The 14,148-nt window shown below is 39.9% G+C and overlaps 2 protein-coding genes across 5 annotated transcripts; both read left to right on the top strand.

The window, feature by feature from the left end:
• The first annotated feature begins 917 nt into the window (after nt 1-917).
• LOC103708864 (putative protein phosphatase 2C 73) lies at nt 918-4,922 on the top strand. Its single transcript, XM_017843281.5, has 5 exons — nt 918-1,232; nt 2,175-2,537; nt 2,643-2,760; nt 2,898-3,121; nt 3,946-4,922. The coding sequence occupies exons 1-5, from the start codon at nt 1,038-1,040 to the stop codon at nt 4,390-4,392; spliced, it is 1,347 nt and encodes a 448-aa protein (XP_017698770.2). The 5' UTR covers nt 918-1,037; the 3' UTR covers nt 4,393-4,922.
• A 1,357-nt stretch (nt 4,923-6,279) lies between these two features.
• On the top strand, nt 6,280-13,890 carry LOC103708925 (uncharacterized). 4 transcript variants are annotated; one of them, XM_039132400.2, is made up of 7 exons: nt 6,353-9,172; nt 9,333-9,389; nt 11,507-11,588; nt 12,637-12,874; nt 13,220-13,272; nt 13,311-13,350; nt 13,433-13,890. In XM_039132400.2, the coding sequence occupies exon 1, from the start codon at nt 6,425-6,427 to the stop codon at nt 8,948-8,950; it is 2,526 nt and encodes an 841-aa protein (XP_038988328.1). In that variant the 5' UTR covers nt 6,353-6,424; the 3' UTR covers nt 8,951-9,172; nt 9,333-9,389; nt 11,507-11,588; nt 12,637-12,874; nt 13,220-13,272; nt 13,311-13,350; nt 13,433-13,890. The 4 variants fall into 4 exon arrangements, with proteins under 4 accessions (XP_026661126.2, XP_038988328.1, XP_026661125.2 ...); XM_026805324.3 differs by having other exon boundaries at nt 13,220-13,350; XM_039132399.2 differs by having other exon boundaries at nt 13,311-13,890.
• The last annotated feature ends 258 nt before the right edge of the window (nt 13,891-14,148 follow it).

A 14,148-nucleotide genomic window follows, 5' to 3' on the forward strand; every position in this document is an offset into this window, starting at 1 on the left:
ACTATTTGTCCAAAAATCACTAATAATAAAACAAAAAAGCAAATCCTCTGTCCTTCTCACAAGGAGGACCAAAGTCAAAGCCGGAGGAATTTGTATGTATCTTCGCTTCGAGTGCCCGCTTCTACCGTAGATTGATGGCTAAACGAGCGTGCAGGACCGAGCTTAGAGCCGAGGCCAGGAGAACCCAAACACCTGGAGACAACCAAGCCACTAGAAGAAGCAAACCCCCGTTCTTCAGCAATACCATCTCTTTTCCACCTCTCTCTCTCCCCACCTCATCGGCACTTTAATGTAAAAAAAGATAATAATAATAACTTTCTAATTCTAGGATTTTGACTTACCACCCCAACAAAGCTAAACATTAGAGTTCAGACACAACCAGTTAGCCAGTTTCCAGCGAGAAACTTGCAGGTGATGCCTTGTGGTAAAAAAAGATGGTGTCAAGTAAATAACCGGGAAAGCAAACAGATTTTATTCATTCATAGTAACTTAACTTGCAGTTATTTTCATTTATAACAATTAAAACATTACGTCTTATTAGTACTGGACTGGCTGATTCTGACAAGCCATCTAATTACCAGATCAGCCTCATCTCCTCCTCAAAATGACACCGACCCTGGCTCTTGGCAAATTGGCACGAAGCCACGAGCTCACTCAACCTTTCCGAGGCCCAAACACTGACCTTTTCTTAGATAGACCTCCGTTGATATCTCCGTCCCATCATCATTATCGCGGCAAGGGAAGAAGGCAAGCCAAACTAGCAAACAAACGAACCCAAAAGGGCGAAATGAAAGAGACTGAAAAAAACGAAAATAAAACAGGGGAATGGAAACGGAACTCACGCTTACCAAGGACGCTGCACAGTAAATGGTGTTCCCAGCCGCATTTAAGTCACAAACTCCCACCAGTCTCGCCATTAATCTCCTCTCTCTCTCTCTCTCTCTCTCTCTCCCCCTCTCTCCTCTCTGAGATCCTCTAAGGTGTGGCCTTCTTTCAGGCCGGAGCCAAGGTAGGATTGTTGCCTGGTTTGGAGGAAGATGGGAGGGTGTTGTAGCAAGGAGGAGGTCAAGCCGGGAGGACTTCAATGCACAGAAGAGGAGGAAGATTTTTTTGATGGGAAGGAGGGGGAGGATGGAGCACGTGTGAGGTTGAAAGGGTCGTGCACCTTCGCATCCATGTACACGCAACAAGGATGGAAGGGTGTCAACCAAGATGCAATGACCATGTGGGAGGTAAGACTCGGAAAGAAGAAAATTGAGATCAGAAGTAGAAAAAGGTTTCGAAAACTTTTTGAAGAAAAGAAAATTGATGATAGATTAATCACGTTTTTGCCTCTGGTTTTAGAGATCTGTTCTGTTTGGATGCTCTGTTCTCGTTGTTAAATTTTCTGTCTCGTTGTTTTAATTCATGACGTTTGATTGTTATTATAACATTTTGTTTTCGTTCGTTATTTCTACGATCTTCTATTTTGTATGTGTTCATGGCCATCTCTCGTACAAAGAGAATCTCTCTCTTTTTTTTGGTTTTTAAGCCAAAGGTGGCAAGATCCACACTGTCTCATTCATGGGAAAGTAAAAGAAACTAGAACTTCTCTTTACTGGTTGAAATTTTGTGATCGTCATATTTTTCTGAATTATTCAATTACTTTAGAGTTTATTGGATTCTTAGCTTTCAAAGACCTAACCAGTTTCCATGGATAGAGTATCGTAAAATGATATAATAAAATGGTAGAACACACGAGAGAAAGTTCAATAGAAAAGAGTAAAAAATAATCAAGCATTCACAAGGTTCCTAAAGTAGTCCTTTAGTGAGTTTGATTAACATTTCTTTTGATTCCTTCCAAAGATTTTTAACCAATTTCATGGTTCATTAACCTAATGGGCTTGCCCATCTTCTTCTCAAGAAAAAAAAAATAATCATCAAGGTAATCAGTTCTTTTCGGAAAATAATAAGTCCGGTACAAAAAAAAAAATGTCATTTATTCCTGAGCAAAGTCGCATTATAATTTCATGTTTCTTCTTGCTATATATAGAATTGCAATGTTCTATGCCATTGTCACCATTGTTCTTTAAGAAATAAGAAATGAAACACGGCATTACTACTTTCCTTTCCCTCTACAATTTCCTTGGGAATGAATTATACTTTTGCTATTTAATTAACCTTAAGATCCATAGGATTTTGCTGGCGAGAAGGATACAATCTTTTGTGGTGTCTTTGATGGACATGGCCCCTTCGGTCACAAAGTTGCCGGCCATGTTCGTGATACCCTGCCAATGAGACTCTCTTCAGAATTTATGTCGTCGCAGTTCTTTGATCATGGCAACAATGACAGCAATCTCAATAAAAACAATGTCAATGGAGATGACAGCGATGACTCAGACCATTTTCATGATGTTAGTGATGATTCCCAACATTGTTTCTCCGCATGGAAGGCCATCATTGTTAAGGCATTTGAGGAAATGGATAAAGAGCTCAGCCAACAAGCTAGCATCGATTGCATTTGTAGTGGAACCACAGCAGTATCCATAGTTAAACAGGTACTTCTAGGTCTTGCAAAAGCTACTTTTATATTGTTTTGAAGTGTCTATTTTTTTCATTGTTAGGAACTAAATTCTAATTATTTGTCACTTTTCCTCTTCTAGATGGAACACTTGATAATTGCCAATTTAGGAGATTCTCGGGCTGTTCTTTGTACCCGAGATAACGAAAACCAACCTGTTGCTGTCCAACTGACTGTTGATCTAAAACCAAATGTTCCAAGTGAGTTCCCATATTCTAATTCATTTTTTAATTTTACATAGCTTCAAGTGTCATCTAGAGAGAGAGGGAGAGAGGTAAAGTGCAATGACTTCAGATAATATGTATTTTTTTTCTCATCTTCATGGGGTGTGACACAGGTGAGGCCGAAAGGATTAAGAGTTGCAAAGGAAGAGTTTTTGCGCTTGAAGAAGAACCAGATGTGCATAGGTTATGGTTGCCCGACGAGGACTCTCCAGGCCTTGCCATGGCAAGAGCTTTTGGAGATTTTTGCCTGAAGGATTTTGGGCTTATCTCCACACCACAGGTTTCGTATCGGAAGCTTTCAGAGAAGGATGAGTTTGTGGTCCTTGCAACTGATGGGGTAAGTAGATGTCATGACAAGCTCTAAATGAATTGCAGATTAAGTCTTTTTAAGCAATAATACTACAGAATAATTACACTCAGATATTTCCCCAAAGATTTTTTTTTTCTCAGTTATTCCATGGTTAGTAAGACTAGATTTTTCTAGATGACTTACATAGCCTAAGAATCTTCAGTAGTTAACATACTGCGCTATTTTCTGTTCATCTAGAATTTGAACTTTCCCTGTGAATCAAGATGTGTAGTCACTACAGTGTCAGTTTTCTTTCAATCTTTATTTCATTATGAACTTTTGAAGTAAATCATGGAAATAGCAGAAGAAAAGAAGGGGAAAATATGTTGGGAATGGGAAGAAGAGAACCAGCCATCAGGCTCTCTGTTGTATTCCTGATCTTTGGAGGGTACATAGAGCACAACTTATCCCCAAACCCATTTACAATAAAAGGTAGAAAAGACTTAAGAATTACATTCTTTACAACCCAACATTGTAGCACAGCCATCCATCACCAACAATTTTTCGAAGTTCTAATACCGATAACTTAGTGATCATGGTCTGGACCGAGCCTTTGTTACCAAGGCCTCTTGAGAGGAACTATGTTATCCAAGGTCACAGAATCCACATGATGCCTCTTCTTCTACTTTCTGTTCAACTTCTATTGACTCAACTTTATTTGTTTCTTGATCTATTTTCTGCGAGAAGGCTCGATCTAAATTTTGCTATCTATTAATTTTCCCTTTGTTGACAACATGAAGACTACAAAATTTGAAAAAGAGATATATTTTGCAGGTTAATTCCTCTAATGCAAGAATTGCGATTGTTTGTAGGTATGGGATGTCCTATCAAATGAGGAAGTTGTAAAGATAGTGTCATCAGTCAGTAAACGATATGATGCTGCTAAGCAATTAGTAGACCGAGCGGTCCGAGCCTGGAGATTCAAACACCCTACCTCTAAGGTCGACGACTGTGCCGTTATATGCCTCTTCTTGAATCTCCTTCCCACATCAACCATGCCAACCATCGAGGCTCGCAGAAGCAGCAGAAAATCTCGCGAACCATCATTCTCTGATAGCTTCAAAACAGCTAGAAGTGGGGAAGTCTCCGACTTGGATGATGAGAGCACTGCAGGCTCAAGGGAAGTGTGGACTGCTCTTGAGGGTGTCAGCAGAGTGAACTCATTGTTGAAGCTTCCCCGGTTTGCTGGCGTATTGAGCTGGCGTAAGAGATCGGTGAAAGTGGAAGAGGATGAAATGCCAGCTTCGCCAAAGATCTAGTAGTTACCCTTCACTTGATTTTATTCTTCGAGATGAATTCAATTCATTGCGCGAGCAAACAGAGTCACAAAACAGTCATGGTGCTGTGCTCAAACAACCTATGCTCAACGCGACCGGATCTTTACATCATCTGCTCTACCAAATTTGAGGACCAACAAAAGAAAACCATCTTAGTGAGCATCAACACCTTCCGTCCTAATATCATTTCCCATTCTTTCACAGCACGCTCTGCTTTGTACCAGAGACGAGCTCAGGAAGAACTGCAATATAGCTGGGTTTGTTATGATCCTTTGAGAGGAAGTAGTGAATATACCCAGCCTTCTATTGGAACCTCATGGGGGCTCTGTTTTTATTTGTGCAGAAGGGAGGCAAATGGCTCGGATGTTTTATCAGTTAAACTTGCTTGTGCCAGCAAGAAATTGATTTATTTGCTATCGCCTGTTCTTTTCTGATAGTCCTTTTTTGGTAACTGTTCTTTTCTAAGCGCCTTGGTTGCATTTATCAAACACAATGGGTAATTAGATATCTAACGTGTGTGTGTACTTTTCTAAGTTGATGAGTGGGATTTTCTATCAACCTCTCCATCCTCTCATCCTAGAAAATAGAAAAGAAAACCATGATTTTTTAACAGATCGAGTTGGGTTTCTATCTCCTATAGATTTTTGAGTGGTCAATTCGAGCTCTAATTTGGTATTCAATCCTTTTTCTAGTAGTTTTAGATTCGTATAACACAAATCTATCCCTCCTACTGAGGATAGAGTGAAAAGAATTGCACTTTCTACATATTTAAAAATTATTTGGAAGACACTATTAACAAAAATTAATAATACTTAATATAAAATATTAATAAAGTCAAAGATATTTAAATACATTAATTGAAACTAATAATATTTTAGTAAAAATAGTGAAGTTAATATTATTAATAACACTAATAATACTAATGGTATTTTAATAAAAATAATATATTTTAGTAAAAGTAATAACATTTTTCACTAATGGTATTCTTAAAAGATTAATAATGTTTAACAATATATTAATATATTTAAAAAATTATTTTTTATTAAAACTAATAAAGTATTTAGTAAGAATATAAATATGTTATTTATATATAAAATATTTATATTATTACTAAATAATAAAAAAAGTAGCTATCAAGGTAACTTTCTATTCTCGGAACTAACTAAAGCTCTCATTGACTTATTAACATTTACACTTGCTAGCCAGGAAAAAACCAACCCATGTCCATTAAGAAACAAAGCATAATCATTCCTCTAATAACATGGATTACTTCTATTGAATAGTAATTTTTTTTTTTTCTTATGTTGTAGAGTCTAATATGACAAATGTAAGACCATAAGATTTCGTTTAATGCATGAACCGAAATCAAAGACTTCCCATACTACATCTAAGAAGTGGCCATGGGGCCAGGAGGAATCTCCTCTTCTATCAACTACATCTTGCTTTTCATTGTGCACTAATCCAAAAAAATATCATTACATGCATTGATACACATCGCCATACCTATTGGGAGTTCTAGATGGATGGACATATTTGGTAGGCCACAATCAGAGTTAACTGCGTAAAATGGGAACTACATATTCCATCCTCTCAAATGGATCCTCTATATAATTCATACAAAATTGGATATTGAGCGAGGAAAAGTGTAACAATCATCTTATGGCAAGTTGACTTAACCTTCTCCATTGACTCATACATACTGTATTTGGGCCATGTTGTATTGCACTGCTACCTCACAAGTCATGGTCGCGCACTGGACCTAAGTTCAAGTAGGATCATAAACTTGAGTTCAACCAACATCGTGGATCCGGACCAGCCAGAATACCAAGCTATAGCCATGAATCATGACTCCTGTAACCCTTCCAATATTTGTGGAAACGGTGCTCCATGCCTTACACCCCGATAGATGCCGATCGAATTCCAGCCGTTGATTCTTCCCCCCAGCTCCCCCCCCAACCCCCGCCCCCGCCGATTCTGAAACCCCCAACTTTCCCCCTCTTCCCGACGGCGCACGATGAGACTACCTCCTCCGCTCCCAAGAAAACCCCGCCGGCCCTTATGTTGCTCCCGCGCCGTACCTTGCTCCAGCTCCGCCGCCCCAGATCCGCACCACCACGCTACTCCGCCGCCGGCCGCCGCCGACACCTCACTCCTCCGCCGCGACCTCGCCCTCCTCCTATCCCGCCCCTCCATAGACGCCGACCTCTGCCGAGAGACCCTCGCCCGCCTCTCCCCCCGCCTCCTCGACCGCCTCCTTCTCGATCTCCGGCCGGCGATCAAGCCCCGCCCAGCCCTCCGCTTCTTCTCCTTCGCCTCCGGCCACTGCGGCTTCTGCTTCACTCCCCGATCCTACTCCATCCTCGTCCACGCCCTCCTCCGATCTAACCTCGCCGCCCCCGCCCGCCTCCTCCTCATCCGCCTCATCAGTGGTGGAGCTGGTGGCAGCCTCCCCCTTCTCCTCGACGACCCCAGTCGCCGGTTCCCCGAGATCGTTCGCTCCCTCGCCGACACTGTTTCAGCCGACGAGCCGCCATCTGGCGCTCTCGATACCCTGGTTCACGTGTGCTGCACCCAGTTCCGATCCGACGGCCCGAAGCTCGCCGTCGCGGCATTCCAGATCCTCGTAGAGCGAGGGTTCTGCCCATCTCTGAAAACCTGCAACCTTCTCCTGTCATCGCTTTCTAAGGTCAATGATTGCAAGCATGCGCACATGGTGTTCGACAGAATGCGACAGTTTGTTGTTCCGGATGCCTACTCGTATACCCCTGTCATTGATGTCTTCTGTAAGAACCACGAGGTCGCTGAGGCGATCACATTGTTCTCAGAGATGGAAAGCTCGGGAATTCGTCCCACGGTCGTTACTTACAATGTGCTGATCGATGGGCTCTGCAAGAAGAGGATGTTGGATGAGGCGTTTCGGTTCAAGGAGAAGATGGTGAGGAGCTCAGTGAAGCCGAGCGTTGTTACATTCAATGTTCTCATCAACGGTTTGGTTAAATGCAATAGATTTGGAGATGTGGAGTCTGTCCTAAAGGAGATGGACGAGATGGGCATTTTGCCAAATGAGTTTATTTATAATACTCTGATTGACGGGCACTGCAGGATGGGGCAGAGTTCAGAGGCTTTGAAGTTAAGAAATGAGATGGTGGCGAAAGGGATGGAGCCAAATTCGGTTACTTATAATGCACTTGTAAAAGGCTTGTGCATGTCAGGGAAGATGGAGCTGGCCGAGTATCTACTAGATGAGATGCTGTCAAATGGTATGGAAATAAATGTCGGGCTATTTAATTCTATTATTTTCTGGCTTGTCACAAAGGCATTAAGGTTTGACTCTGCCTTGAGGCTTTTCAGGGAGATGTTATTAAGGAATTTAAGACCGAATGATTCTCTAATGACGTCAGTGATCAAGGGGCTGTGTGAGAATGGGAAGCATCGTCAGGCGATTGATATTTGGTTCAAAATGCTAGAGAAGGGTTTTGGTGTGAACACCATTACTTCGAATGCTTTGATTCATGGGCTCTGTGAGTCAAGGAACATGAAAGAGGCAGTTCGGCTTCTTCGCACAATGCTTGAGAAGGGATTGGCTTTGGATAGGGTGACATACAATACTTTGATTTCAGGTTGTTGCAAAGAAGGGAAAATGGATGAAGGCTTTAAACTTCGGGACGACATGGTTAAAAGAGGGTTTAAGCCAGACATTATTACCTATAATACGTTAATACATGGATTATGCAATTTGGGTAGGATGGAAGAGACTATCACGCTTCTTCATGATCTTAAGAATGAGGGTTTGGTTCCAGATCTTTTCACATTTAGCACAATAATAGATGGTTATTGTAAGGCTAAAGAAGTCCATAAAGCCAAAATCTACTTGAAGGAGATGGCTAGTTGGGGTTTAGAGCCAAATAGTGTCATCTATAATTCACTTATTGGTGGTTACTGCAGGGATGGTAAAATTTCAGAGGCTTATAATCTTCTAGATGAAATGAAGAGTAAAGGCATTGCAGCAACTTCTGTGACATACTGTACCCTTATGCATGGGATGTGTGATGTTGGTCGTGTTGAAGAGGCTAAGAATTTGATTGTGAAAATGAGAGAGGATGGTTTGGAATTGAATGTTGTAAGCTATACTATACTTATTGACGGGTATTGTAAGATAGGTCAAATGGATGAAGCAAACAAAGTCCTTGAGGAAATGCATGCTAGTGGGCTAGCCCCAAATAAGGTTACTTACACTGTCCTAATGCGTGGATACTGTAAAATGGAAAACTATGATGCAGCAGCTAAACTTCTAGATGAAATGCTGGATAATGGTATTGTTCCAGATGTCGTCACTTATAACACGTTAATGTCTGGTTTCTGCAATGAAGGAAGAATGGAGGAGGCTTTTAAGATATCTGATCATATGACTCAAGAAAACATGGTGTTGGATGAGGTGTCTTACACTACTTTAGTTCATGGAATAACTAGTGTAGGGTGCCAAAATGAAGCTGCTTCCATATCTGATGGAAGCATTATCAAGCAGGGAATTGGGCCTTAGCATATTAAGATATCTTCATGGACAACTGAACCTTACCAACTACCTTCAGAAGAATCTATAGACATCTAATGCATGCTTTAACATGCGGGGGACTCTCCATTTCCCTGGGGCTGCAATACAAATGCAAACTTGTGCCTGTATTCACCTTTCCTTTTGGAGATGGCATTCTTGAAGGTAGAGATGTATGGCATTCATGGCTGGCTGATGATCGTCGGCTGACAGGTTCTAATCTTGCTTAAACTGTGGTTTTTGTAGTCCATGGCTTTGCATCTTGAGAGTGTGCATGCATTTAATCATATCGTTCTTGTGATGCCATATTCATCTTTCTTTCTAAGCATAGCTATTTCATTCATATTTTTCTATGTGATCTGCCTTTTTGCAGGTTTTTATTGGAGTAACATTTAAGGGTGCACAGACTAAGAAACATAGCACATATAAGGCATGAAACTTGTCTCATGTTAGATGAATCCTTGTCTTAGTATATTCTTTCAAGTTGTACTCCTGTTTGATATGTATATTGGGAGAAAAATACATGGCTAGTTGTTTTGCAACTAGGCTATATTCCTGTTGTTTATGAGATGCGTTTCTTGAAATTGTGCAGAATCCCCATGCCTCTTTTCCTTGTTTTCTTTTGTATAATGGTATTTCATTTTAATTTTCCATTATGACCAATTTTATGAATTTTGTATCTGATTCTTGTGTTGCAAACATTATACCAAAGATCAGGGTTTTGATCAATTCATTCTCATTGGTTCTTAAACTTTCTGGTATTCCTGATATCACAAGATTGATTCCAACCTACCTTCCACAAGACTATCAAATCAGGATTATTAGTGGGTTGAATGTCGGTTGGATCGAATACAATCTTAATCCACTTGATTATTAAAATGACTTAAATTCTACTTGTTATTGAGATTTATACTAGATGTATTGATTCCTTTTTTTTAAGAAAAAGGTTTTGGACCCGTTACCTCTTCCATTTGCTTGTTCATATTTTTAGTAAAATGTGGAATGCAGTATGTATGAAACCTAATAATCTGTATAGCGACCATCTTAAATCAAAACAACGAGACTGTACACATATGTATTGACCAAAATTTACATCACAATCGACTATTCTCTGAAGACTACCTTGTTGGGGTGGGAAATAGTTAAAGACTTCGTCACTTGTTGGTTCTCGTCCTGCGTTATAGAAGCCGGTACGCGCCCATGAACCACCTCCATCATATACTATCTGGTTTCTAGTTATCATTCAAGGGATCCTTATTTTTTCCATCTAGAATTAGGAAAATAGGTGATAATTTTGCATCACCATTGTTTGCATCAATAACAAAAGTTTGATACAAGAACCGTCGTACCACCCTAAACCTTCCGGTTTGGGACGTACTGAGCTGCACCAGGGACTGACCAGTGCAGTTCCGGCCCTCGGTTCAAGAAACCAGCAAGGGATGGAGAGGGGGAGAAGGAAAGAGAGGAAAAGAGAGAGGGAGAGGGAGCGAGGGAGGTGCTGGGAGAGGGTGAGAGAAGGGGTTCGGAAGCCTTCCTCTCCTCCTCCACTCATTCACAGGAGGTGCTGGGCGGAGACCCTGTTTCGAATGAAACAAAGGCTCGATTGCAATTTTTTTCATTTCTTTGAGTGAAATCGGCAAACTGTGCTGACTTCACTTAAAGAAAGAAAAAAAATAGGGGCTCCGCCCAGCACCCCCAATGGATGAGTGGAGGAGAGTAGGGCTTCCGAGCCCCCTCTCTCACTCTTTCCTGATATATCTCTCTCCCCCTCCGTCCCTCTCTCTCTCTCTTTCTTTTTCCGCAGTCCCTGTTTCGAACAAAATAGGGGTTCCTCCCAACAGCCCGAGTAGAGGAGGAGAGGAGGGCTTCTAAGCCCCCTCTTTCTCCCTTTCCCAGCATCTCTCTCCCCCTCCCTCCCTCTGTCTCTCTCTCTCCCTCCCTCCCTCTGTCACTGTCTTTTCCTCTCTCTCCTTCTTCCTCTCCCCTCCCTCTTCAATTTTCCTTCATCAGTACATATGCCAGAACAACACGGTATAGTATCATAATATACCGTACTGCCGGCCTACCAACATAGATTCCGGTTCCGGTATTGCGGACCTTGGTTTGATAGACAAGACACCAGGACTTCTAGTTTGTACAATGTACAAGTGAATGGACAATAATATAGAGAAGAAGCACATTTTAAAAGACAAAACACGATATATTAGGAAGACACCTAAAAACTAAATATTATAAAATAATATGATTATCTTATTGACCATTTAATGATAATCAAACACATTTATCCATATTATAATTGTCAAAACCATTATAACTTTAACACAAGAAGAGTTCTAGTTAAGATTCCGATAAGATGCACAGAAGTGAATCAACTTTCCAAAGTGATAGAATGCGACCTTTTGTTATCTACCACAGGATATTCTCATGAAATTTTTCAAGATACAATAGCAGTCTTATGAAAATTTTTAATAACGTGATCATTTTCCTCAGTGCATCTGACTTGATTATTTCTTGTGAATACTAACTAAAAATCTATGTTATCTGCAGGGTAATTTTTCCAGTTTAGGATTTTGGTGTTGAACTCAAAGAAACCATCAGCCAAGCATCATCATTGATGTCAAGAAATAAGGTAAATTCCTTTGTTATTTCATATTATTATTTTTGTACGAAGTTACAATATGTTTGTGCTTGATTGCATGTACCTGCAGCTGGTTTTTTATTACTGAAAAGAAAAAAAAACACATTACTGTTTCACAGCTCTATAGAAAAGTTTCTTATGTCATGTTATGTTGCAATTTGACTAGGAGAAGGCCTGACGATTAGTGTTGGGGACAAGGAATCTTAGGCCCATGACATAAAACTAGAGGAACCTGATCCAGAGAACTAAAAATCCAACACCAGGACATCTCTGTGCCTTATAGATGTGCTTATGTGTGTACTTATGAAAATAGTGCATAATTAATAAGACCTTCACAAAATGTTATGTTAGACTTGATTTTTGCTTAGAATTGCAAAAAGTTGACACGTACTGGTTATGACGTCATAATTTAATGATTTTAGGTGTCGGGTGTTGGTGTCCATTTAGGAGTCCAAAATTTGGATTGTTTAGGTGACTCTGGAGACGACGTAAAGGATATTTTGTATTCAATAACGAAAATGCATTATGCTGTCTTTGTTAAGATTTCTCACTTGGAGCATTTGGATCTAAAAGAAACTGAAGAACTTAGATTTTGCTGGTGTCTCAAGGTTTTAGTAGGGATTTAGTTTTAGAATAAACAGGAGGGCTTAGAAATAGCCTTTTATTTCTCCAGGATCTACATTATGTTCCTCAGGAATATTATATGTGGATTACTTGAATCCATCTAGCTGGCAACAGCTAAGAAAAATTATCCAATTATATTTGCAATACCACATCGGCTGTTTACCATCACCTCTCAGTTTAGAATGAGATACTAGTCGGTTAGGAAGATGTTGATATGTGGTTCTTCAGAGGTGGCTACCTGCCAACAACCTTGGATGGCTCGTTAGGGTGAGAGAGAGGCCATGCAGGCCCTCTGCAGTAAAATGCAAGTCTTATTATAATATGATATTATTCTACCACAGAACACCATTCAGATGTGTCTCATTGAGAGAGTGGTTCCAATCATGGAGCTTGCTAACCAGGCTTCTTATGACAGGTCGTGGCCGCTGCAAGCCTGGGATCCTCTTACTGCATGAGCATGGTGAATGACAGGAGGATGCAATATTCTGGAGCATCATTTCTTCTTCAGACATCCTGCAAAAATGGGTTTGGTGCCATCTGTACATTGCTAGCTTTTTGATGCAAACTGCCGCGACAAGCAATCTTGAAGCACATTACATGACATAGATCTGTGATGTGAAGGCTTGTATCTCTGACAATGGAGACGAGCAAAGGTTTTACGGGTTTTTTTTATAACTAATCTGTCATTCTTTTATATTCTTTTACATGCTCATTCCTGATCAATTAAGCAAAAGCTATATATTGTTTTTTGTAAGTTTTTAATTCAATTTATTTGTGTAAGTTTTGAATCCTAACTTGTAACCAGTAACGTATATGTACTTGCAAACATAGTATGAAGCAAAATTGATTTTATAAATTCCTCTTCTACAAGCAAATCGACCGTTGTAACTTGATGTTAAATGTTGTGACTAGAAGTCCCTATGACAGTCCGGGTATGCCATTCTATGTTATTTTCCTAATGTCACCTAAATCCTATTTTGTATTGGGAACATCATCAGGTTTCACCACAGACATGTACTAGGATCCAAGATGCGGCCACTTCAACTAAGAGGTTAGAGTTGGAAACCAACCGTTTCTATGCTATTCCAGGGATCAGACCGTGAATTTTTACTGCCTGCCCATTGACAAGGTGAAATTCCAGTGCTTCTTTGACTCTAGTCTAATGTATTTAAAAGCAGAATAATCTTGATTTTAATGGTGTGATCCCACAGCAAGGCATTAGGAAGTGATTAAGGGACAAGATACTGAGCTGGAGTAACTAAAGGTTCATCTTCACACCTTGATTCTTAACTTGGCTAACTGATACGGGTATGCTGAACCTAGAAATTGCATGACTTGCTATAAATTGATGCTTTTCTGCTTCTGGATGAACGTACATCTTTGGATTCTTTTACCTAGCCTACGGTTTGAGCCCTATTAAGTACTGCTTGTACATGAAACTTACATGGTTTGATGATCTTTTTTGTATGTACCACATTCTCCCAAAGTTATACCACATTCTTCCAAAGTTTTTTTATATTGTGGTATAACATGATGTGTTGATTTTTGGACAGAGAAATTTCCAAAATGTATGATTATTTGTTTATGGACATTTTAAAACTTGGTATCATATTTCATGATTTTGATTTTATTTTGCAACTAGATGATTGAATTTGACAATGGATGTAAATTCTCTCTTTACTCCTTTTACCTTGTGTGTATTATACTGGCACCCAATTTCATCAGTTTTCTTGAGAAAAATGAAACCTAAAGTTAAGAATTGAGATGTTATTTTTGACAATTTTTATTTTACGATGTTATTATTCTACAACCTTCTAGTTCAATTCTTACTTTTAAAAAACCAATCATCATTCTAGCAATATTGCGAATGTCTTAGCCTCAAAAAAACAATTCTGTGAATGTCCACGGCAAATGCTTGCTGCTTGTT

The sequence above is a fragment of the Phoenix dactylifera genome, chromosome 14 (assembly GCF_051530095.1).
Source record: "Phoenix dactylifera cultivar Ajwa chromosome 14, Ajwa_hap1_PhDact_Kaust_v1.1, whole genome shotgun sequence".
Taxonomy (NCBI): domain Eukaryota; kingdom Viridiplantae; phylum Streptophyta; class Magnoliopsida; order Arecales; family Arecaceae; genus Phoenix; species Phoenix dactylifera.

What these genes read in the sequence shown, in the direction of transcription:
- LOC103708864 (XM_017843281.5), top strand. Translation starts at nt 1,038, where the DNA reads ATGGGAGGGTGTTGTAGCAAGGAGGAGGTCAAGCCGGGAGGACTTCAA. An exon ending in ATGCAATGACCATGTGGGAG is followed by an intron (nt 1,233 to 2,174) that starts GTAAGACTCGGA and finishes TAAGATCCATAG; the next exon opens with GATTTTGCTGGCGAGAAGGA. An exon ending in TGGTCCTTGCAACTGATGGG is followed by an intron (nt 3,122 to 3,945) that starts GTAAGTAGATGT and finishes GATTGTTTGTAG; the next exon opens with GTATGGGATGTCCTATCAAA.
- LOC103708925 (XM_026805325.3), top strand. Translation starts at nt 6,425, where the DNA reads ATGAGACTACCTCCTCCGCTCCCAAGAAAACCCCGCCGGCCCTTATGT.